General features: G+C 43.4%; 1 protein-coding gene across 3 annotated transcripts in view; it reads right to left on the reverse strand.

Moving 5' to 3' along the window:
* Nucleotides 1-25,755, reverse strand: part of LOC132768518 (netrin-1) — a 165,820-nt gene that overhangs the window by 117,310 nt on the left and 22,755 nt on the right. Inside the window, exons 1-2 of one of the 3 annotated variants that reach the window (XM_067463824.1) lie at nucleotides 24,617-24,691; nucleotides 22,534-23,767 (exon numbers count right to left, since the gene is read on the reverse strand). In XM_067463824.1, coding sequence (XP_067319925.1) covers nucleotides 22,534-23,710 — 1,177 coding nt within the window. In that variant the 5' untranslated portion in view covers nucleotides 23,711-23,767; nucleotides 24,617-24,691. Of the gene's footprint in view, nucleotides 1-22,533; nucleotides 23,802-24,616; nucleotides 24,692-25,755 lie in introns of those variants that run through there. The other 2 variants (XM_067463823.1, XM_067463825.1) reach the window with 2 other exon arrangements.

Here is a 25,755-nt window from a genome sequence, read left to right on the forward strand (position 1 = left end):
ATGAGTAATTCAAATATGTACTGCTAATGGCTTTAAAATCTGTCACATATGAGTCTATGTCTTGTCATTCATTTAGGCTTTCAGTGAACATTTTGTGTGTTTCATCTGTAATATTTATTCTACAAGGAAAACATGTTTTGAATTTATTATTCAAATTAGCCCCTCTTTATTTCCACAAATGTGGAAACTATTAATTATGTTGTTTCCTTTTTCATGTACCACATCAAAAGTTGCATGAAATAAGAGCTCATGTTTCTTACCAATTCCTTTAGCCATAGAAAAAGCAGAGATGGATAATACATTTATTAGGACCACCAAAATGTTACTAATGTGATATTTAAACAGTGCAAAGATTTCACCATCTTCACAATTATTCAGCAGGCAAGATAACTGGGAGAAAAGGAAAGAAACAAAAGTCTAACAATCTTGCTTGCAAATTAACACCCCCCCCCCACAATTTCCGACTTTCTAGTTCTTTGTAAGATTTAATTCAATCAGAAATTGTAAGAAATCCTTAGCTGCACTATTATTTGTTTCTTTGTTTCATTCTATTATTTTCTCTGATAGAAGATTTGTTGCTACATACTATAAAGTAATAGCAAAGGAGAATGGAGTGTACAATTTACATAATACTATAGTTGTAACCTAAACTGTGTGCTCTACATTCTGGTTTGTTTCTGAATGCTCCTAGGAGCTGGAAGAGACCTCAAGGGCCACCCACTGCAAAACCCCTTCATGCAGGAATACACAGTGCTCAGGGTTTAAATTATTACCTGATGTAGTTACCACATCTGATGAAGTCCCATATCTGAAACTCACAGATCTCCTGAAATCTTTCCTTAGATCCCCAAGGAGTCCTTGGACCCCTGGTTAAAAACCCTGCCCCAGAAAGACAATAGTATATTATTTATTTATTTATTCATTTATAGCATTTATATTCCACCCTTCTCATCCCAAAGGGGACTCAGGGTGGATTACAGAGCCCATACATGGAAAACATTCAATGCTGTTAAACAGACAGGACAGACAACAGATAAAGGTGTATGTCAGCATTTTTCGGCATCATGGAGGTTGTGCTCAATTCCAGCCACAGGGGGGTACTGTTGCTCCATCCTCTATGATGAAGAACCCATAATCACAGGCTTCCTGCTTTCTTTAATCACCGGAATTTTCTGGAATTTCCTTTCTGTGGTGCTGTAAAATACCTCCCCACTTAAGCAGTGCCTAATTTCTCTACTCACAGCTGACAGCTGATTTGAACTGCTTAGATCAGGGGTCCTCAAACAGATATGGCCCTCCAAGGTCATTTACCTGGCCCTCACTCAGGGTCAACCTAAGTCTGGAATGACTTGAAAGCACACAACAACAACAACAACAACAACAACAACAACACTCCTATCTCATCAGCCAAAAGCAGGCCCACACTTCCCATTGAAATACTAATAAGTTTATATTTGTTAAAATTGTTCTTCATTTTAATTATTGTATTGTTTTTAATTGTGTTTTGCACTACAAATAAGATATGTGCAGTGTGCATAGGAATTCATTCATTTTTTTTCAAATTATAATCCGGCCCTCCAACAGTTTGAGGGAGTGTGTCCTTGAAGTTTGAGGACCCCTGGCTTAGATGGACAGCGAGCTGGGCTAAAGGTCAGGTGCTCACCCTGACCCAAGCTTTGAACCGCCAACCTTTCAATTGGTATAATTTATTGCTGTTGGTGATCAACCAACTGTGCTAAAGACCAGCACAGCTGGTTAATGGTGGCAGTGGTAATGGAGATGACTTTATTGAGTCCCATTTTGGGGAAAAGGCAGGGTACAAATGAAGTTAATATTAACAACAACATATTATAAATATTACACCTAACCTCCCATGTGTTTATATACATAGAGTAGCTCATAAACAAATACTTTTACTAAGATACTTTAAAATATTTCTATAGCCAAGAAATTAGAGGCGATACTTTTAACTCTAGCATGATACTGGTGCATGTTCTGAAATGTCCTTCTCTCTTTCCCACACTGCCTTTGCTGAATCTAGAGTGTCTCCTGGCCATACAAGCCAGGCTTTTGGGGTGCTCAAGGGCTGCAATGGGAAAGAGATCCTTTCTCACTTATGCTGGATTCCCTGTTCTGCTGGGAGAAGTCTACCACTGAGAAATGGACAAATAAAACAATATATCATTCAACATGAAATGCTAGCAATACTATTTACAATATCATAACCCCCACCTAATATCTTTTAGTTAAAGATTCAGACCAATCATTATCCTAAACCTTTCTCTTCTAAGTTTCAACCTGCAAAGGTACATTACTGTAATGGGTAAGACTAGAGGAGAGATAAGCAACACATCCAGCTCCTATCCATGATGGCTATCTCTGGTTTATCAGGGAGGAGGTAGAAGCATACAACATAATTCACCCTACTACCTCTCTTCTCAGAACTGGGATCAGTTTAGTTTATGGAAATCATGCTCTTCATAATTGGCAATCATTTTCCATTCAGCTCTTCACTTTTTATACAGTAGTCCTTGAATCTATGCTTAGGTTTGTAACAACTATTTGCATATTTCAAAACTATCATCACATCTCTTTTCATTCATTCTCTTAGGAACAGGAAGCACATTCACTCTTTGCTTTCAGGGCAGTGTGATTCTTTCTGCACCCATTGCAAGATTTATCCTTCTGCTTTGATCCAGCATACGTTCTCTATTACTCATCCTTACCAACACTTCCTTTATTTTTCTTTTGTAAGCATGTGAATATAACAGGGAGGTTCTTCTATTCTTTCATTCCAGTTTGAATTTGCTTTCCTTTCTTGGAGCCCTAAAACTTCCTTATGAATAGCTATGTTTACATTCACACCCAAGTTCTCATATGGCAATAGTTTAATATTAAAGAGCTTTTCAGAGAGCATTAATTTGCTCCATCTGGAACTTCAGTATTATTAGCATGTTACATCTTCACTTTTGTACTTTCAAGTTACAATGAAATTGCTGATACATTTTCCTTTTTCTTAAAGTTAAAAAAGATCATTTTGAAAGCTGTAAATGCTAACTTTCTCTAAAGTAATAACTACATTGCCAAGTCCCGAAATACCCTGAAATCACCAAATCTATATGATCTTGGAAGTTAAGTGTTCGGCTTGGTTATTAACTAGAAAGAAGACTGGCAGATGCTGTAATTTCTATGCAAGGGAAGCCAGTACCAAATCATATTTGAATAAATCATGCAAAGAAAATCCCATGAAAGACTCATCAAAAGCCAGAGTCCTGCAAATGACTAGATAAATATTAAAATACTAACAAAGTGTTAGTTTTTGGCTTTAAACCATGCAGAATTGATATAGTGTGACAAGAAGATATTCTGGTTAACTCAGGTTGTAAGAATTAGAAAAAATAATACTATTAGTTGTAAGACTTAAATAACTGTTTAAATGATATTAAGTTTAGTGATAAATTTGTTGTTGCTGTGACAGGTACATGGGCTTTCTTGGAATGAGTTGTTGCCTTTGCATTCCTCTGAGGCTGAAAGTGTGTGCCTTGCCTAAGGTCACTCAGTGGGTTTCCATAGCTGATCGAAGATTCAAACCCTGGGCTCCAATGTCATAGTCCAGTGGTAAAACAACTGGCTCTATAAATTAATAGTCACATTTGCACAACAATTTAGAAAGCATGGAAACTTTATTTAAACCAACTAGCTATACTGGACATTTTTCTTGCAGATTTAAATCATTTAACTCAAGGCAATTGAGCCGGTCTTGAATTAAATGAATTTAGGATGATGTGAAATGGCATTTGCTTTTTAAATGCACTTGGTTATTTGAAGCATTAATATTATTGTGTTTGTAATTAGCAAAATAAAGTTTTCACCTATTTATACAGACCCCATTTATTAGCACATAGCCTCAGGGGGGTTCTCACACCTAATTTTGTAATTGCTTCTGATTCACTTCCAATAGTTCTTTGTCCACTAAATGTATCACATGATTTCAATTTCACTGTAATTATCTTCAGAAGCTGTGAAGCTGCTGTGTGTTGTCACTTGAGTGAAAAAAATGACAAATCAGGGCTTCAAGGATAATTAATAGTTCAATGGACTAAAATTTGCCAATTCTTATTAGTAAGTAACAAGTTAAGATCATTGTTTCTAGCGCCTGAAGTTGTTTGAATTCTGGCATACTGGTATAATATTACAGGAAAAAACATATTCAAATTGATGCTAGATTTTAATAATGAATAGAATGTGGTAAGTTATGTCCTGTTTCTTTATTAACTTGTAAATAATGTCTAATGTCTCTTTCAGTGTCTTATAAAGACACCAGTGTAAAAGCTGCTATTTCAAATCAGTCCACAGTGTCTACAAAATTTGCATATCTGTTCAAAAGGATCGCTCTGAAATTAGGGCTTTAAGTAATAGATGTAACTATTTGATTAAATAATAAATTGACTGGCTGATGTTTAATGAATAGGAAACTAACATATTGAACCAGACAAAAATCTTCACTAAACATTTTGTTCCCCTTTTCCAGATCTGTAAGTGCTGAGTGATGATTAACTTATGAGTATAGCTGCAATCTCAACCTTATATACCAGGAAATAAATTTCACTGATTTTGAGGGGTGGGTTTACTAGCAAATGGGTGTGTATAGGATTGTGCTGTTAGTTCAGAAATATCAGGTACATGAAAAGAAACAAATCTGCCTTTTTGAGTTTCAGTAAGTTTTATGCATCCGCATTTAGGGATGGCTTTCACCCAATTTTGAGCCTTCTCATGTTTCACTCAAATTAATTCTGAAGGGAAACCCTCACATTCCTGGCCAGAACAATTGCTGAAATATTAGCTGAGCTACAAAAACAAACAAACAAAACCCCATTCAGGACTATTTTATTTGTCCTCTTTTGTCCACTCTGCTCCAGCGTGAAAGTTGCCATTTAAATTTCAGCAGTTGTGTTACAAGGGGCCGGGTATCTGTTCCAAAGCATCACCCTGAGAGCTTTTCAGTGGAATGTTTGCACAGTTCAATTCATTTCAAAATGCTCAGCAGAGCCTCTTCCCCCGCCCCAAGCCTCCCCATTCCAGCCAAACGCGCACTAGCATTTTTCTGCTCTCCGATTCAGTGACGAAAAGTATAGGGCCTGGGATAGTGGTCCACAAAGCCCCTATGTGCAAATACAAGCCAGTGTTTGTATTTGTCTTCACACGGTCAGGACTCAATTGTGCAAAGTGCAAAGCCTGCTGCCAGTCTGCTTTCAATATCCTCCCATCTATCGTCAGCTTGCCAGAAATGCTGCCAAACATCTCCCTACTCTTCCTTTGAAGCAAAACTGTTTTAATTTCATGATGCAATCTCAAACATTACACAGAACTGACTTCATTCTCCTTGAGCAGGAAAGGGAGGGCAAACAACCTGATGGTGATGACCAGAAATGCAAGAGAGAGGCCAAAAGCACAGCCGCTGCTCTGTGGGCTCCCAACCTCCAGTGGCACTCTTGGGACTGGGCCAGATGCCACCCTGCTGTTACTAAGGGACTGGGCTGTACTGTCATACATTGCACTTACCAGCAAACTGCACAAGAAGTTTATTGTGGGCACACACACTACCTATTTTAAAAGCAGCATCTTTTGAATGCACAAATATATTTTGAATGCATACAAAGGAATAACCTGCTATTGTGAAAAGATGCAACATGCCCTTACAATTCAGTAGCACTTTACAAGGGATTGCCAGATACATGATCATTATATGCCCTTCATATCCATAGTTTCTGCATTCACAGATTCAACCATCCACATCTTGAAAATATATGGAAAAATCCAAAGAACAAATGTTTATTCTGCCATTTTATATAAGCATCCACAGATTTAGGTATCCTCAGCCAGTGGGGAGATCCTGGATTCAAACTCCAACAAATTCCAAAGGCCCATTGTAAATGGAAAGGGTGCCACTTTGAGACTGCCAGATAGTTACATTGTCATTTTGAGACCAATGAAGTACATTTGGCTGTCCATATCCACAATTTCTGCATGCACAGATTCAACAACCCACAACTGGGAAATAGTCAAAAAAATGAAAGAACAAATAATGATTTTGCCAGTTTGTAAAAAGGACACTATTCTAATACACCATTGTATGTAATGGCACAAGAGCATCCACAGATTTTGGGATCCACAGGGCATTTTAGAAACAAAGTCCATTGGATACCAAGAGCCCATTGCAATATGACATAGTCATAAATAGTTGAGCATTTCAATGCAAAGAAGCATACTTTTCCAACTGCTTATTAAATGAAACTTAGCTCCGAGCTGTTCAAGGAACTAAGAAGATATTCTGCAGAAGAGTCATGATAACTACAATTTCCTTTCATCTTGAAAGAAAAGGAAGTGCTTAATAACATTCTTGGCATAATCATTATTTCAGGTCATCTCTGAGCTTTAGGAACAGACTGTGTGGACTTTGGCTTGTAGGGAAGTATTTTTGCTGAAACTTCATTCATTATGCATTCTGGTGTCTCAGTTACCGCTTTACTAAATTTTGGACTGCTCTTTGCCCTTTCTGGCATCACTTCACACTATAACATCCCAGTGCCAATCTATCAGATTAAGTTATCCTTGCACTTCTATAGGATAACCCTCCCATTAATAAAAAAAAATAGCTGAGGAGGGATATTTTGAGTAGGGGAAGGGGTTTAAGAAGCCCCCTCCTCTTCCATTTAGACTCATTGCTTTCATGGATGAATTTTAAAGGAGATTGGTACACAAATCTGCCACATAGGCAGAAACCTTGGTCTTTAGGGAACTGAATGAATGTTCAAGCATTTTTGAAATCTGTGTTGTATCTATTAAGCTCTGAAAACTTTTGTTTTTACCCCTTCTAGTTCAAAAGCAGACTAGCAGAATATGTATTCAGTAATAGGGTCTCACATGCGCATGACTTATCATGGAGAACATGCCATTCTATGACAACTGTACACCCCAAGGACAACAACAAACAACAACAACAAAGTTTTCCCCTTAAAAAAATCCTAGTTTTCCTATTTAGCTGTCTGCATGAATAAACTTCTCTTGTTTTGTCCAACATGAGCTTGCTCAAGGAAAGAGTGGAAACTAAATAGAAAGGCTGGCAAACTCTGGCCAAGAAGCGAGCAAGACTTGGACTCACAGCAGATGAGCAAAAGAGAAGGCAGACCTCTAATGTGGAATGCCAAGGCAGGGTTTTGTTTTAGCCTCAGTGCACTTTGTATTATGGTTTGTTTTAATTCAATTTAAATTTTACTGTAAGCTTTCTGAGAAGCACTGCCTGTAAAAAAAAAAAAACAACGTTTCCTGATCATGGCTCATAGCCGGCAAAAGGCTGGCTCCCGTGTAACATTATCCTTTATTTGTTGCATAAACTGGGGGGGGGGGGGGGACTGCCCAAATACATATTCATTTGCGGGTGTTAGGGCATTTCTGGATTAATGTGTGTGCCTAGTAACAACATAACAATGCCTGGTATCCTCTGGGATAGTTCCAATTGGAGTCCATGCATTCAATAAAAGGTTGAATGATAAGTCAATTCAACTGCTTTGATGGGTCAACTACAGGCAAAACTTACAACAGAATTGAGAATGACAGGCAGTGCTGGATTTACAACAGATGCTAGTAAAGGTATGAGGTCCCTTCCTTGGGCCCTGAAGGAAATAGGCCCAGTAGGTTTATACTTCCTGCTTTGTGACACACCCCCATAGACTAGCTATCAAGTCAACTCTATCATTATGTCAGGAATCACCCCAAAACATAATGCCTGCAAATTTAGAATTGCACCACATAAGGAAAATTCATTGTACAAAATATTTTTGGCAGGAATATGGGGCCCCCTGGCCAACGGAGCCCTGTGCTTAAGCACACCTAAGCACAATGGTAAATCCAGCACTGCTGATGGGCATCGTGACAGAGACCAGTGACCAGTACTCTCCATCACCATGAATGGGATGGGAGAGAAACATATTTAAATTTTTGCAGGATGATTATTCACACCACACACCACCGATCAATGGTTGATTTGATTGTATTTGTTTTTCATACTTCAGCAAATAAACCTACGACAAAACCCAGAGCAGAATGTTATCCTTACTTCAATTAATACAACATGGTAGAATAATGAGCAATCCAGAAATTGGATGTAAGGAAACCACATAAATGGAGCAATTGTCTGACGAAAGTGGCTAATGAATAATATCAATATGATGTACTCTGGGAAGGAATATCGTGGAGGCTATGACAGACTGATAAGTGCTTAGATTTTTTTAAAAATCTCAAAATGTGAATGCAAAGGCCCATGATCAGCATATATATTTCAAAATAGACACTTATTGGTATAAAACAACTGGATGGCATTAGGCATAGATAAGACATGAATCTTCCACACACACACTGGCTTTCTGTGCTAATGCAGCTCTATATTTTAAGTCCTATTGAGATCACTGAGGTTACCACCAAAGGACTGCAGTCTAAAATGTAGGCCGCCATCAACCTTGGCTACTTCATTTGAATGACTCTTTTGTCTTAGCTGATCCAAAATGTCTGGCCTGTGTAATAAGCCTTAGAGTCATCATTCCTGAATGTAATACTCCTGAGGAAGGCTGTGAGTTTGGGAGGGGTTATTTGATTTTTTAAGGAAGTCCTGTATAGATTTATATTAAAGGTATAAAACACCCATATATGTAAATATTTTAATAATTGCACCACATAAGCCTAACCAAGCTTCTTCCCTATTTTGTTCTCGAATGTATGATTTTAGTTTGAAATTTATCTGCTTTGCATTTTAACTGACAAGGATATACTGGCTAATATTTTTCACATATCATATAAATCAGGATTGTATTACTGACAAACATTTAATAGTTATATTGATTGCATTTTGCCAATATAATTGTTAAACCCCAACTTAAAATTAAAACAATGAAAAGTGTAATAGATTTCACATCAATGCCAAGTTCTTCTATTATGGAATTTTTAAGACATCTCTAGCTTCAGGTTCAGCCAAATCTTCTGGATTTGTGCTATAATATTTTGCTGATCGTTTTGCAAAATGAGGTGAAATGTGAATGCTTTCATAATGAGGTAGAGAATGATGAGACATGAGAACGCAGCCTTGCATATTGAAATACTCTCTGTGGTGCAGTGGGCATATTAGGGAATGGCATAATCACTCTTACAGACTGAACAACGTACATGGCTCATTGTCAGCAGGGTTATCAAAGCTAGCTAGGAAGAGTAGGCAAACCAGCAGATGCGAACAGACCCCCTTTGCAAGGTGTTAATGAGAATCCCAGCAGTGCCCCCCTTGCAGCTGCTGCGAGCCAAAGGAGATAAATTACAGCTCTAGACTGTTTACACGTTTAAAGGGCACTTAACAAATTTCCCACAAGGGACAGAAATGCCCTTTCCCACCAAGACCATATTGCTAGAAGTATGACCCCGGTTAACCCCCCAGATACTGCAGTGAGGAAAGTGTGGCCTTTGCAGTTTGAAATGTCATGTGACAGAGAATTAAAGATTCCTCAATGGGACTGTCACCAGTAATAAAATTAAATCTCAGTTCATAATCTTAGTTGTGGAGATAAAATTGCTGCCTTCAATAGTACTAGTATGCACTAGAAGCTGGAAGCATGAGGAAGGTATTTCCAGCTACTTTGTACCTGAAAGCTGAATTACCTTTATGTGGCACAGCCAATCATTCCACTGATGCCTTGCCAAATGTCCCACACCATTAACACATGTTGCTAACTCATGACAATACATGCTATTCCCTATGGGAGTAATGGAGGGTGACCCGCTTGCCCCTGTTGGATGGAGAAATTGGGACTTCTAAACAATGCCATTAGTTTTGCTGGCATTTTGACACCATTGAAGAATAACTGAATGAGGCCAGAAAGATTTTCATTGTACTATCCACAATCTACTTGATGGCTTTTACTTCAGGGCAGATGTATGCAGAGAAATTGTAGAGGGCTTGTTGTTAGGCCATTTATGCTCCAAAAGCATAGATTTACTTTACAAACTAGTAACCTTCCACATGGAAGGAAATTCCCCAGTTATCTTTATTTCAAAAACCTTCCTAATTAAAAGAAGAAGTAGGATAGTGATGTGTATGTTGGCAAGTGTTAAAGTGCTATTATGTAGTAGCAAACAGTCAGTCCTAATCATAATAAGCACAAGCTGGTTCCAGATGATGATTTCTTAAGAGATTCACCTTGGAACATTCACTCACATTTAAGGAGTCAAAGCAGGAATGGTATACGACATTATCATCCATTTTTATTCCTCCAGTATTTTCTCCAGTTCTGCTTTTCTCCTTTTTTAAATTTATTGAATATAATATCATGAAAGCACTGAAGGGCATGATACACATTTTTACAGGAATGAATGATTTATTTATTTACCCTATTTATATCCCACCTTTCTCGATCCCAAAGGGGACTCAAGGCGGCTTTACATATAGACAACTATTCAATGTCTTAAAACAGCATACAATTAAAATTAAATTTTAAATTAAAATTATAATTAATGCACTTTAAAACATTTAAAATGAATTGATTGTATGTAGTTTCCATGTTGACTAGTAGTTTCACAGAAACTAATTTCCTGAGTTCTTCCATAGTCCAACATGGAGATGAAGTGGGGGCGGGGGCAGGGATAATACAGCAACCTGGGGTTGTTAGATTCGCATAGTGTGCTAGTTGGGAGCTGAAGTCCTAGAACATCTGGAGGGCTGCACAACCATTACCACTGCTGTAGCATTACATTTTTAAAAACTCAGATTGGGCTAAGAATTGCCTATGGAGACACAGAACTAGGCTATGATTGGAGGAACAGGATCATATGTGTTTATAGGCAGCCCCCAAGTTATGAACATGATAGGTTCTGTTGGTTTGTATGTAAGTTGAAACAGGTACATTTTAAGTGGAACCCCAGATAGATAGCTCTGGATAGCATAGGGAAGGGTTAACACCCCTGTGATTTATTTATTTATTTATTTATTTTTGCTGTCTGTGCCCCTGTTCAGAACATTTCGCCTCACTTTCTGTCTCTGTGATAATTGGATTTTGAAAAATTTGGCTTGTTGTGGAAACAAGGATTGAGGATAACACTTCAGTTGAGACTCCTTTTCCCCATGATAATTCCTCCTGGAGTGACTTTCCCTTTCGAGGGGAAGATTTTTCTCACTTCCTGTTGTCTCACCTCCAATCTTAACTATGAGGTGTTTGCAAGTCAGATGTTTGTTACTCTGGGACTGTCTGTATTAATTTTAAAATTATGTCATATAATGCTGCTTTTGATACAACTACCTTGAAGTGTATTTCACAATGCTGATTTTAACTTATATAGCCTTTGAATTACTTGGGGGAGAGTACCAAAAGAACAGCCTCTTCTGACCTGGACCTGCCCAGCCTTTAAGGAATTGCTTTGGATTCTCTTGTTTAGTTTCTGACAGTTTCTTGTTGAGCTCCACTCCAAAAGAAGAACGTCCATACAATTTTTATTTCTATTTTGGCACTTGATTCTCTTTAAAACTTGGAGTTTTAAGAACTGTTGCAGCTTGTTATTGTTATGCAATGTTCTGTGTTGCATTTCAGATGGTATGCTGTACATCAGCTTTTGATAACCAAAAATGAAAGTGACTAATGTATATATATGAGTAGATGGGTGGATAGTGGGGGGCTAAGGGTGTAGTAAGGTATAGGTAACTTATTCCAAAATGTAATGAGGTTTACTTTTTACCCAAAGAAGAGGAAGAACCAGACCCAGACACCTTCATTTACCCCTTCCATATTCAATATCTGTATACAGATGTGCCAAATAACTATGGGGGACATGAGAGAAACCTCCCCTCAGGATTGCAACACATCTGGGTGTCCTCTGGGTAACATCTTTGTAGATGGCTGATTCTCTCACAACAGAAGGAAACAGAAACGACTTGCAGTATGCAATCAAATAACTATCCTCGATATCCTTCTGTCATGCTATTCCCCTATGGGAGTAATAGAAGGTAAATCATCCAGATTCATTCAACTTTAAATAACCTTGTGCTGCATGGGTTTTCTAGACCTCCAAATCTGATGACTTTGGTAGATGCCCAATTTCTTTGCTCTGCTTCATTACCATGGACCGATATTATAGCCACAGCTAATAGAAAGTAGTACCAATGGGCTTGTTTTTACAACACTTAACTTGCTGTGGTTTTAAATTACAGATGCCTGTTGCCTTTAGTGGTGACTGCTGAATTAATTTTCTTAAACTTGAGCCCAACCACAGACTTGGGAAATGCTGCTTGCAAACATCTGTCTCATATGATATTTTTAGAGTTTTCAGCAGTAAAATGCTCATGTGGGACATTCTTCATCAGGAGCAAATTAAAACATCAACAAGCTTCGTGTTTCATTAGCAAAACAAGTTTCCCTAGCCCTAGAAATGTTTTTCAAGAGACCTCCCCAAATCTAAACTCTTTGTAACTTTATCTTTACATGCAAAAGAAAAAGAAAACTAAGCCAAATAATTCAAGTCAAAGAGCAAGAATTCGAAGACTGCTAGGTTGCTGCTTTAGATTCTGTACAATATTATAATATTTTTTCTGTTGTTTACAAAGAATATACCAAATAGACAAATTTCCATACAAATATGCCAGCTGAAACAGTTAAAGCACATATATATATATCTTTACAATGCAGTGAAGAATGAAAGATTTCCATCTTTCTAGGGGGTAGTATAATAACTGTAAAGCTATGTGTCCTACCCTTTTGAAACTACTGCTAGATTAAACTATACTCAAAAGAGAGAATTTACAGGGTGTTAAATTTCCCATTGAAAATCCTGTATCCATGTGTTGGTTTCCACTAACAATACACCTGATGGATTAATGTACACTTGGTAAATCAACATTAATGTAAACTCCATAAATCCAATGGGTCTACTCTAATTGTGCTTAAGAACTGGATTTAGGTCTAGAATTGTTGTGGTAATTTGTTTTTTTAGTGATAGCCTAATTCTGTATTAAATGATGAACTACAAAAAGGGAGGTAGATTTGATGTTGCCTTTCACATGTAACACAAAATATATGGAATATAAGAGCTACGGAAGCCAGCCACAACTCAGCAACCTGACATTTTCCCTTTTGGTCTGCATTTCCTCCCCACCCTGGAATAAGATTTAATGTGGGCAATCCTGTTTAGGTCCCCTTAGTCTGAAGATCTGGTAGCTATATGCTTGACTCAACCTATTCCCTTTTGATTAGTATACCAGGTGCCAAAAGGAAGGCATATTCTAAATAGCTTGTCACAATAAGGGAGTCCATCAGGGAAGGGAAAGTTGTGGATAAGTTACCAGTAAGCACCTACAGACATCTTTAAGAATCAAGGATGGCAAGATCTGATGTCTAGGGTCTTGATATATGGAACACTCTTTGGGGGTGTGGGCAGGGATCACACATTTAAAATCTTGGGGCTAAAGCAGGCACTTCTTGATACTTCAGCTATGGCCACAAGTCTGGTCTTGCTAACCAACAGGAGTTCAACCTCATATTGGCACTGTTTTTACTAGTGGAAATTTTGTCTGCTGTTAATTCAATCAGTTGTGGTACTTATTTTTGTATAACTTCCTTATATCCAGGTTTAACCATGAGTTGCAATAGCATGCTGCTGCCCACTCATATTTTCTTTCAAATCGTTTGAATTAGGTTAGATAGGGTGACCACTGACAGACTGAATGATATAAAACATAAAATAACATTTACAAACACATTTTTTAACCTTTTAGTTATTTTATTTGGATCTTTTTTTTGTGACAGAAGCGAATGGGAGTAGCTTCTGGTGTGAGAGAATTGGCCTTCTGCAAGGACATTGCCTAGGGAATGCCCAGATGTGTTACCATCCCATGGGAGGCTTCTCTCATGTCCCTGCATGGGAAGCTCATCTCCCCTTCAGGTCTTCAGCTCAGCAGTTCAGTCGACACAAGGGTTTAACCCATTGCATCACCATGGCACAATTATATTTGGAAATAGAATTAATGGATCTCCAAGGGATACTAGAACCTACAATATATATATAATAAAATAGAAAGGATTAAAAAAGAAAAACTCTTCAGCCTTGCATTGGCCACCCTGTACTGTGTTTCAAAACCACATTTTTTTTAATCATTTCATTAATATAAATGTAAGTGTAGTACACACATACAATATGTTCACACAGGCTGGCTGCACAGCAAAAGAATTGTCATTAGATAAAATTAAAGCAAGATGTGAGAAGCAATGTCTCAAGCAAACAAGAATCTAACAAATAACATAGTTTGTGTCTGCTTTTTGCATTACAACACATTTAGTTGTACTTATTTTTAAGGAAGAATTCTCTGTGAGCCAGACTGCTGCGTGCTGCCAATATTATGCTTTGTTATTATTCTCAGTGCTCAAGAAAAAAAAACCTTAAAAGTTCTTAGCCTATGATAATTTAGTAGAGTAAATGGAATTGTGCTCGTGTTGAATTATTTGTTTACTGTTTCAACAACAGTCAGTTTGAAGATCCAGGGCTCTTCCATGCAGCCCTATAGCCCAGAATATCAAGGCAGAAAATCCCACAATATCTGCTGTGAACTGGGTTATCTGAGTCCACACTGCCATGTATCACAGTTCAAGGCAGAAAAAGTGGATTTTATTCAGCTGTGTGGAAGGGGCCCCAGATTAATAATACCTACTGTCTATTAAATGTGAGCTAATAATCAGTTTAAGAGATTCACTGGCATACACTGAAAAGAAATGAAGTATATTCTCTAGTGAACATCCAGCCTAAGGACATAGTTATATAAGAAAAGACTGAGTTAAAAGGGATACATCATCAGAAGAAGTTAACAGAGGGCCGTTCCACATTGCCATATAATCCAGAATATCAAGGCAGAAAATCCCACAATATTTGCTTTGAACTTAGTTATCTGAGTCCACACTGTCACATATTTCAGTTCAAAGCAGATAATGTGGGATTTTATTTAGCTGTGTGGAAGGGGCCAGAGCTGGAAGACATGGGACTAATTCTCCATAGTTTACAATGGTGTGATCTGTACATTCCTTTTTTAAAATCTACAGGAGATCAAATAATACTTCTCCTAAAGTCACAGTTAACTTGATCCTCAGCTTAACATGAACCCCAGAACTTTGTGACCAACTCAAAACACTACATTACCTAAGATGAAAATCCAAACTCTCTCACACACACTGTTGTTGTTTTCTAAAAGTGAAATTCCTGGCAATTCCAGTCCTCAGAAGTCAATTGCCTCAAGTGCCTACTTCATTCTGTCTAATGGAAAGGTTGGCCTGGAGGCACTTACGTAAAAACAACATCTTAAATTTGCAGCTGAAATTGATCATTCTTGGGAATGTAGGTTTGGCTCCAATGTTCTGTTCCAAGAATGCAAAACTCATCTTAGCTCATCCACATCTGGCGCCATGTGATAAGAAGATCCCATTCATGCATCTTGCAAGACACATATTCACACTTTAAACAAAAATGAGGAGCCAGCAGCCTTCCAAATACTAAATTACAAGATCCATTATCCCTGGCTATGCAGGTAAGGCTTGCAGAGTTAGACTCCGGGACAGTGGTTCTTAACCTTTGGGTCCCCAGGTGTTTTGGTCTACAACTCCCAGAAATCCCAGCCAATTTACCAGCTGTTAGGGTTTCTGGGAGTTGAAGCCCAAAATATCCGGGGACCCACAGGTTGAGAACCACTGCTCTAGGAGCTTTATGGAAAGTCTTTCTCCATGCTTTGAAGCAACTTGATTTTAATGGAAGTAGTGCAGGCTATGGACTCAGGAGAACAGCAGAACTGGAGAAGTTCCTGTTTATCATCCCGCTCCTCAATTTGATCCCTAATTCTGCCTGAGGATGTTGAGGAGGGCATAATATGCTACTGTAGAATTAAAAGCAGCCTTGGGGAAGTGGGACATAAATTGGGAAAATACCATGAGTAGAAAAAGGAAGAATATTACCTGCCCCACTGTTGATACTTAGATTAAAATTTGAGCTCCTTTAAATGATTCAGTTTTTAAAAGTCAGGTCCTTTCATTGGGAACACCCTTCATAACTGTTTTGGCCCTCAAGGGACACAGAAACACACATTTGTTGGAAAGTTAGCCAAGCTGGACTTACTTCAGTATAAATAATCAGGGCAGTATTATTTAGAGTAGAGCTTCTTAATTTTTTTTCTACTAATGACCCCTTTCTGCTCAAGAAAATTTTATGTGACCCCAGGTATATAGATATATAAAGTAGGTATACAAATCAAGCATTTACTAAAAAAAAAAATCAGCATTTGCAAGGCTTGCTAAACAGGCTGATTTTCATTTTTGTGGAGTCCAGTTGAAGCATTTTCTGCAGAGTCCACTGTAAACACTGCATGTTGTTGCTAATGGATTTGTGAAAATGGTGGCCATCGGAAATATTTTAGCACTGCCAAATTTTTCATGACCCCAATACTGAGCTAAGGGGACCCCATTTGAGGTTAGGACCCACAGTTTAAGAAGCAGTGGTTTAGATTGCCTTGTCAGCCAATCTATTTTATTTGATTCAATAGCATCCTTGTTGATTCAAACATATTCTGAAAGATCAAACAAGACTCAGAATGGCACTGTCTGCTGTTGTCTGATTCATCTCTGTCTTCAATGCCTCACGGGCCAGAATATTTCACTAATGTCCTTGTAACCATTTGATGTTATAGGATCTATTAAGGAGAACCAATCTACCTGCTTCAGATTAGATAGCTCTTCAAGCTTCAGGGCAGTGCCAGCCTGCATGTTAAACTTCTCCTTGTTACCATGGGAGAGCATTTCCCTCTCCCAGAAAAACGGTCCATAGCTACAAGCAGTAGTGCCACTGCCAAATAAGGACTGCAGCTAGATGCAATCCAGGTTTGCTCTGTCTGGCACAGGTATGGGTAATCTTTGGCCCTCCAGGTGTTTTGGACTTCAACTCCCACAATTCCTAACAGCTGGTAGGCTGTTAGGAATTGTGGGAGTTGAAGTCCAAAACACCTGGAGGGCCAAAGTTTGCCCATGCCTGGTCTGGCATGTCTCTTTTAAATATTATGCCAGGTTGTTCCAAGTTGAAGGGTTAAGCAAAGTTTCCTCCAGTGAAAGTTGGTCCTGAGATCATTGTGAATTAATGGAGGTTGAATTCAAACTGTCTGATTTTTGTGGTTCAATTGTGAACGAAATTTGAGGAAGTGACAGCACACACCACTCTTAAGGAAACAAGGATTTCACACTATACTGGAATTTCATATCTATTAACATAGAATTAGGGATGAGCAGTGACTTAGCCAAATTTGCTAATGCTAAGGATACAATGAAGAGATTTTTAAAAGATTTCTTCAATTTGGTGGGAATCTGCATTAATATAGGAAATGTGGTTTTGCATACGCAACTGTGAAGTGACATGTACAAAACCTCTCAATTCCACCCAAACACTGATTGTACTTGAACCAACAGCAAGTGGCAAGAAAATTGATTTTTGGATTGTAGCAGATGGGGGTTCACTCAAAACATTGACAACAATCTGTCATTACTGTGCACAAAACAAAATTAATTTCAGGATAATTAGGAACGGAGCTGAAAAATTACATGCCACAACATGATCTGCTCCATAAATCTACAACAAGGATATTCTAAAGATGGGAAGGGAGACACGAAGGGTAATCCAAATGATCAAGGGTCAAATTCCAACATCTTGGACTTTTTAGTTTTGAAAGAAGCTAGCAATGTAGGGGACACATTTTTAAAAAGGACATACAAATAAGGATAGTGTGTAAGAGATGGATAGGAATACATATTTCTCCATAGTATTAGAGAAATACCAATGAAGTTAAAGGGTAGGATATTAAGATAGACAGAAAAAAGCACCCCTTCCAACCACATATATCAGGCATGGGCAAACGTTGGCCCTCCAGGTAGGCTGTTAGAAATTGTAGGAGTTGAAGTCCAAAACACCTGGAGGGCCAAAGTTTGCCCATGCCTGATATATAAATAAAATGTGGATTTTGCTGCCTCAAGCTGCAGAGTTTGCCACCAACATGGACAACTTTAACCAGTGATTAGCTAAATCCCCAGGGAATGAGGTTATCACTTTGAAGAAATAATGATGGACATATATTATCTCCACTTCTGATATTTTCGCAGGTCAGTTAGTGGACAAGAAAAGCTAAAGGTGGATATTCCACTTATGTGTTCTTGGAGGTGCGCTTCCCAAGAGCATCATCTCATTGACCATTCTCTGGACTGGAAAAATCCTTGACTTGATCCAGCAGGGCTCTTTTTGGGTGCTTACTGAAAGCTGAGGAGTAGGGAAAGTGACAAAAAAATATTCTGCAAGTGTACTCTCTACCCCCTTAAGAGTCATCCCCATGGTGCAAGAAACTCAAAGCAGATGTGACAAGTTAGGGATATGCCAAAGGATGTGTAAAAAACTTGATTGGCTCTTTCACAAAATGGACTGGTGTGTCTGCATGGATAACTAACTGCAAGAGTCTAGAGATCACAGGGATGAATTATCAATTACCTTTTGGGGGCTTTTTATAATGACTTTCATTATAGGCCACTCCAACGCATATTGCAAAGAAAGAAAGACATTTCTTCCATTCCCACCCCCCTTCCCCATAAATACAGGAGGATAGAGAAACAGAAAGAGAAAAACAAGTGCATCTTGTTTATTTTGTTTTATGCATGGTTCTCCATGCAGTCATGTTGGCCACATGACTCTTCAACTTAGAAATGGAGATGAGTACCAATAACTTTTACCTGCAGTCATCTTAGTTCAAATTATTATATTACTCATTATGGCAAAGAATATTGTTAGAATTTTTTCTAAAAATATATTAAGAGGTGTTTACCAGAAACACACCTTGCTTTTAAAATTGTGCATGATTGCAGCATATATGATTAACATCTTCACTACATGAACAAAAAATGCCATAAATACACTCAATAGTTTATAAAATATCCATAAGTATTACTTATTAATCAAGTTACAGTTACTAAGTTTGTATTCTCAGAATATAAATTGTGTTGTTTACCCTCAAGGCACATATTTTTGTGGCATTTGATTCCAGCTCTGCTCATATCTTTTCCAACCTTAATTCATGCAAACTGATTTCAATTTTGGAAGCAAACTGACCTGGAACCAGGCATGCCTTCCAACTCTAGTCCTCCCCATAACATCTCAATGGCAGTTGCTTTTCATTTCACACACCTTTAGTATTGACAGGAGCCGAAGGGGTAAATAAGGGAGAGGTTTCAAAACAACTGGAGTGTTTCATTTCCCCCAAATACTACGGAGTGCATTTCAGTACAGTTTATAATGCTTCCAAAAATTCCCAGTTCTATTACACATCCGTCACAAGCAGCTGGGGCTTTCCCGACCTGTTGTGGTCTACTTTCCCTCCAAAAAACTCTCCCGGTCCCAGCAAAAGCATCAAGGCCCGCCTCGGTATCCGCCTTCCTTCCATCCTCCTTGAACCATCTCTCCCTCCTTGGGTTCTCCTCGCGACTTGAAACTGTGCTTCCCAGGATTCCACAGCACTGGGGTCAAACTGCAGTTAAAGTGGGGTCAAACTGCAATCATTCTAATCTAGAGTATAGATGCTCCCGTGGTGTTTTTGGCCAGGTCTACACTGCCACTCATCGCAGTTTGGACTGCATTCTACGCTCAATGTGTGCAGTTCAAATTGCACTATTTGGCCATGTCGATCCAGACCCACATCCCTGGGGCGGACTATTAGCCACCTTTGCTATGAATCATACTAACAATGGTGGCTTCTAGCGCCTTTATTCTTTGCTATGAATCATACCAACAGGTTGTTGTAGGTTTTTCGGGCTATATGGCCATGTTCTAGAAGCATTCTCTCCTGACTTTTCGCCTCCATGTATGGCAAGCATCCTCACAACCTCTGAGGATAGATGCAGGCGAAACGTCAGGAGGGAATGCTTCTAGAACATGGTCATGTAGCCCGAAAAACCTACAACAACCCAGCGATTCCAGCCATGAATACCATAATACCAACAACCGGAGTCCCCGGTGGCGCAGTGGGTTAAACCCCTGTGATGGCAGGACTGCAGACCGACAGGTCGGAGGTTCGAATCCGGGGAGAGCGCGGGTGAGCTCCCTCTGACAGCTCCAGCTCCCCATCCGGGGGCATGAGAGAAGTCTCTCACAAGGATGGAAAAACATCAAAACATCCGGGCGTCCCCTGGGCAACGTCCTTGCAGACGGCCAATTCCCTCACACCAGAAGCCACTTGCAGTTTCTCAGGTCGCTCCTGACACGAGAAAAATATATATATCAATAGCCAAAGGCAGGAGAAATGCCACTGGCAGTTCCCCTTCTCCAGTCTTTCAAAATCAAAGGATCCACGGGGATCGGGAAATGGAATTTAATTTCCTGCCAGGCTCCATTGAACTAGCCGAAATGCCTGGAACTGAAGAGGTTCAAAACCAGTCCACCTGAGGAGCCGCCTTGGGAGACCTCCGGCGCTTGGGGCTCGGCTTTCCCAACTCGGCCGAAATCCCTCCCCAGAAAGGAGGATGTGACGGACGGACAGAATGAATGAATGAATACATTTCACTCCACTTGAACTGCCAAGGCTCAGGGCTATGGGATCTCGGGAGCTGTAGTTTCGCTTCCCCCGCCAAAGAGGGCTGGTGTCTCACCAAATCACAACTTCCCAGGTAGAGCAAAATCCCCGTGGGCAGCAAAATCGGGCCATTCCAACTTGACCCCCCCCCCCCAGGGTCTTCCTCCAGGGGGCAACTTGGAAGTCCCTGAACAGACTCAGAGGTGGAGCGGGCAGATCAAAAGACCACTTGGTAAAATGGCTTTACCTAGAGGAATCCTCCACCTGGTGCGACTGAGGAGCGGAACAAATAACTCCGCATCTCTATGCTTGCCCACAATGCCCTGCCCCATGCACAGAGGAGAAACTGTTTAATGCTACAGGCAATGCGGGTTACTGTTGCCCGTTTTTGGTCTAAACCTATTTAGGACCTTGTCGTCCTTTATATCAGTTTTAAACTTATCTATTTATGCCATGCTTTTGACACGAAATAAATAATCTCCCAGAATTGCGAGGAAGTCAAAGTGGGATCAAACTGCATCCATTCTACTGTGTACACCAGGCACCCTCAAACTGCGGCCCTCCAGCTGTCTGGGCCTCCAACTCCCAGAAGCCCTAAAGAGCTTGTTCAATTGTCAGGAATTCTGGGAGTTGAAGGCCCAAACAGCGGGAGGGCCGCAGTTGGAGGGTGCCTGGTGTAAATAGATGCACCCCGAGGCTCAGTCCGATCCGAATCCGGCTCTAGAATGGGCCACTCGGTCCCAAACCCTGAAAGATGTTTCTAGCAGAATCCATTCAGGATGGTAGAACATAAAGCATAGCTGTGTCTAAGCAAGCGAATGCATGGCAAGGTGCCTCTGAGCATGCGCAAAGGCGTTGGGAATCGGGACAGGTGCACCTGAGGCCAAGGCGGAGGGAACTGGACGACTAAATTGCGACCCCATTGAGCGCTCCCGTGATTGGAGGCCGCCTCCCCCCCCCCCCCCCCATTTCCATGTGCAAAGGCACTGCGCCTGACAAAGCGGGAGCTCCTATCAACTTTGGATGAAGACAGTTTGACCCCACTCCCTGCCATTTTTTTCCCGTGTCAGGAGCGACTTGAGAAACGTTGTCCAGAGGATGCCCGGATGTTTGGTGTTTTTACCATCCTTGTGAGAGGTTTCTCTCATGTCCCCGCATGGGGAGCTGGAGCTGACAGAGGGAGCTCAACCCTCTCTCCCCGGATTCCAGTCGCTGACCTGTTGGTCAGCAGTCCAGCTGGGTCAAGGGTTTAACCCATGGCTCCGGCCACAGCAAGAATGGTAAAACATCCAAAACATCCTGGCGTGCTCTGGGCAACGTCCTTGCAGACAGCCAATTCTTTCACACCAGAAGCGACTGCAGTTTCTCTCATGTCCCCGCATGGGTAGCTGGAGCTGACAGAGGGAGCTCATCCGCATTCTCCCCTGATTCCAACCGCTAACCTGTCGATCAACAGTCCTGCCGGCACAAGGGTTTAACCCATTTCGCAAAGGGGGGAGGGAGCTCTAGGATATAACATGAATTCCGTTTTGCCCAGATGGTCAGCAGTGGTTCTCAAGCTCTTGTTCCTCCAATGTTTTGGACTTCAGGTCCCTGGCCTCCTGAGCACTGCTTGTACTGTTTGGGATGTTTGAAAGCCTAAATAGCCAAGATCCTTCCCCAGCTATGCATCCCTCTTGTAACTGGAGAGAAGGGGGGGGCATTACATACAAAACACACATGTTATTGCGGGGTGGTCTCTTCTCAAAGCCTAGGTATTGAAGCCCTGGGGAGACCCTCGTGACTGGAGACCAGGGGGTGCCTGTGCCTGCGTGCACGAGCCCCGCGTCCCGTCCCCCCCCCCCCGCCATCTCCCCACTCCCGCCCCCATCCGGGACACTCACCCAGGCACTCGTTGGCCTCTCGGGCGGTGGCGCGCTGCCAGGGCCGGTCGTAGTGGAAGGGCTTGCAGCGGTCGCACTCGGGCCCGGCCGTGTTGTGCTTGCAGTCGCAGGCCAGGAGCCCGTCGCGGTCGCGGAGGCAGCGGGCGGCGTGCCCGTTGCACTTGCAGCGCCCGCCCACCTGCAGGTCGGAGACGGCGTAGTAGTAGGAGTCGCGGGCCAGCTGGGGGTCGTCCTCGTCGTTCTCGTCGCCGAAGGTGTGGAGGCGGCTGAAGACCACCTTGATGTCGGTGGCCGTGACCCAGTCCTGCAGGACGGGCGAGTTGTCGAAGTCGTGGGCGGAGGGCCGCCCGTCCAGGGTGCTGAAGGCGATGAGCCCGCCGGAGAGGGGCCGCACGTCGGTGTGCGAGTCGGTGCAGACGGCCTCCTGCTCGTTCTGCTTGGTGATGGCGGCACGGCTGGGCCGGCCGTACATCTTGCGGCACTGGGCCGAGTAGAACTGGAAGGGCACCCAGCTCCGCCCGCCGTCCATGGACTTGAAGATGGCCATGGACTCCGGGCGCGGCGAGCAGAACTGCAGGCTCACGTAGGTCACCTCGAACTTCTTGCCCAGCGAGAGCGAGAGCGTCACGTTCTGCGGGTGCTGCGGGAAGCTCTCCGACTGCCAGCACGTCAGGTTGTGCGGGTTGTTCAGGTCCGTCAGGTAGGCGGCCGGGTGCGCGCGCTTGGCCTCCGAGGCGTCGCACAGGTGGCAGGCGCGCGGGCGGGGCGGGGATGAGCCCCCGGCGTGCTGCTGCTGCTGAGAGGCCTTGCCCTCCCCGCTGCTGCTCCCGGGCCCACCCGCCGCCGCCTCCAGGGAGGCCTTCTCGGAGAGGACGCAGAAGCGCGAGGGCGGCCGCCCGCACGTGCTGGACACCCGCACCTCCTTCCCGAAGGCGGCGTTCACGAAGTCCGGGATGCAGCGCCGGGCCTGGCCCGTCTCGTCGTAGCAGGGGTCCGGCTGAGGGGCAGGCGCCGCGCCACCGCCTCCTCCCGCAGATGCACCACCGCCTCCTCCAGCACCAGCCCCCGCCGCGTGGCCCGGGAACATGCCGCCGCCGCCGCCGCCGCCTCTGCCCTCCGCCGCCAAGCAGGCCACCGCCACCAGCGCCACCAGCGCCTCCCAGCCCCACGGAGACATGGCGCCTCTTCCTCCTCCTCCTCCTCCTCGTCGGAAGGAAGGAAGGCAAGAAGGAGCCTGGAAGAGAAGCAGAGAAGCAGAGAGAGGGAGTCAGCCCGAGCCCAGCCTCCCTCCGGGGAGAATTAGGCGGGAAGAGGCGCAGCGGAAGCCGCGGTGTGGACTCCGCGCGCGCAGGACGCCTCCGAGAGGAAGGAGGGCTTGGCATGCAAGAGGGAGGGCGGGAGCGAGGGAGGGAGGGAGGCACGGAGGGAGAAGAGAGGGAGGGAGGGGTGGGGCCGGAGTGGCGCGCGCGGGAAAGAGACACGCACAGATACTCGCGCACGCGGCTCCGTGCGTGGACTCTCCTCAGGATGCCTCAGAGTGGAGGCAGGCGCTGGGCTGCGAGGAGGAGGGAAGGAAGGAGAGGATGGGGCGCGGCGCACGGGGGGAAAAGACACGCATAGGGACACATACACGCGCGCGTGGACACTTCTCGACGCCTCAGAGTGGAAGGAAGCGTTGGGCTGGAAGAAGGGGAGAGGAAGGGAGGGAGGGGGTGGAGTGCGGCGCACCGGGAAAAAAGACATGCACAGGGACACATACACGCGCGCGTGGACTCTCCTCAGGACGCCTCAGAGTGGAAGCAGGCGCTGGGCTGTAAGAAGGAGGGAGGGGGGTGCAGCGCAGCAGAGAGGCAGGAACCCGACCGTGAAGTCTCCTCAAGACGCCTCAGAGTGCCTTACGTATATACACGTGCATACACACACGAACGCAAATACACGCGCGCTCTGTGGAGAGACTTCTGCTTCAGCCCCCCCCCTCCCCCGGAGTGACAGCAGTCATTCCTTGCCTCCCTTTGAAAGTGCCACTGGCTGTTCGCGGGAGGGAAAAAGCCGTGCGCGGGCGCGAAAGCCACTCCTGCAGTACCTGGTTTGTTCCCTTGAAGCAGGCAAATCAGTCCCACAGAGGAGCGGAGCGCGTTTCCGTCAGCGGGATGGCCATGCAGGCGCCCACGCTGAGCCCCGAAGTCGCCCTGAGGGATTTGGGGGGGGGGGCACTCTGGGAGCCACGCCCCCTTCCTCCCCTTCCACTCTCCCTCCCTCCCTCTCCGTCTCCCCCGAACTCGCTTCTCAGAAAAGAGCGGACTTTGGAGAGAGAGGCCCCGAGGCTTATGCACAGGAAGTGGCGCATGCGGAGCCACTTCCTCGCGTGCCCACCCCGCCGCCCCTGGGCTTTGGCCTGCCTCGCCGGGAGTGAGTGTCTGCCCGGGGTTTCAGGAGGCAGCGCCTGCCTGAACAAACCTCACCGCCCTCTTCACTCAAAAGGAAAGCCATTTATGGAACCGCCATGGGGTTCGCCGTGTTTTCTTAGGCAAGGGAGACTCTGGTGTGGTTTGGCCACTTCCTTCCTCTGAGCCCACCGCACCTGCTCTGCGAGGGTGCCCCCCCCCCCAATCCACGCCCTAAACAGAGCCGATCCTCCTTAACAGAAAGATGCCTTGGGATTCGGCGCCTATTTAGGCAGAGGGCGTGTGAAGCGGAGCATAAAACGCGACAGGCACCGCCAGATTGGGGAGGCGGTACTTTAGGGTGAAAGCATTCCTATGTCTGGATCTGGGGTCTCTCTTTCTCTCTTTCTCTCTCTCTCTCTCTCTGTCTCTCTGATCCGAGGGAATCTCGTCCCGCAAGGAACTAAGGGACACAGTGCAGCAGAATTGCCCCCCCCCCCCCTTTTCCTTGCCTGGCAAACGGGATCCTTTCCCTCGGCGTCCTTCCTGCCCTGTTTTCCTCTCCGGGAGGTCTGCCGTCCTGCCCGGAGCCTGGGAGCGGGGCCTGCTGTTTCAGGGGGGCTTTTTCTCCCCGATGGGATCTCTAGCATGGCATGGTTGGCCTTCCATTCCGGAGAAGTGGAGTGGATAGGAAACCAAGGCAGGTGGCTTTCGTGGCTGCTACAGCCTAATTCGCAGCCCGAACATTCAAGTCTGGTCCCATCCACAACCAGGTCCACCCCACGTATTAGCTAGCGACGACGATATCAAATCTTCAACACGGGTACAAAGTAACAGT

The sequence above is a fragment of the Anolis sagrei genome, chromosome 2 (assembly GCF_037176765.1).
Source record: "Anolis sagrei isolate rAnoSag1 chromosome 2, rAnoSag1.mat, whole genome shotgun sequence".
Lineage (NCBI taxonomy): Eukaryota > Metazoa > Chordata > Lepidosauria > Squamata > Dactyloidae > Anolis > Anolis sagrei.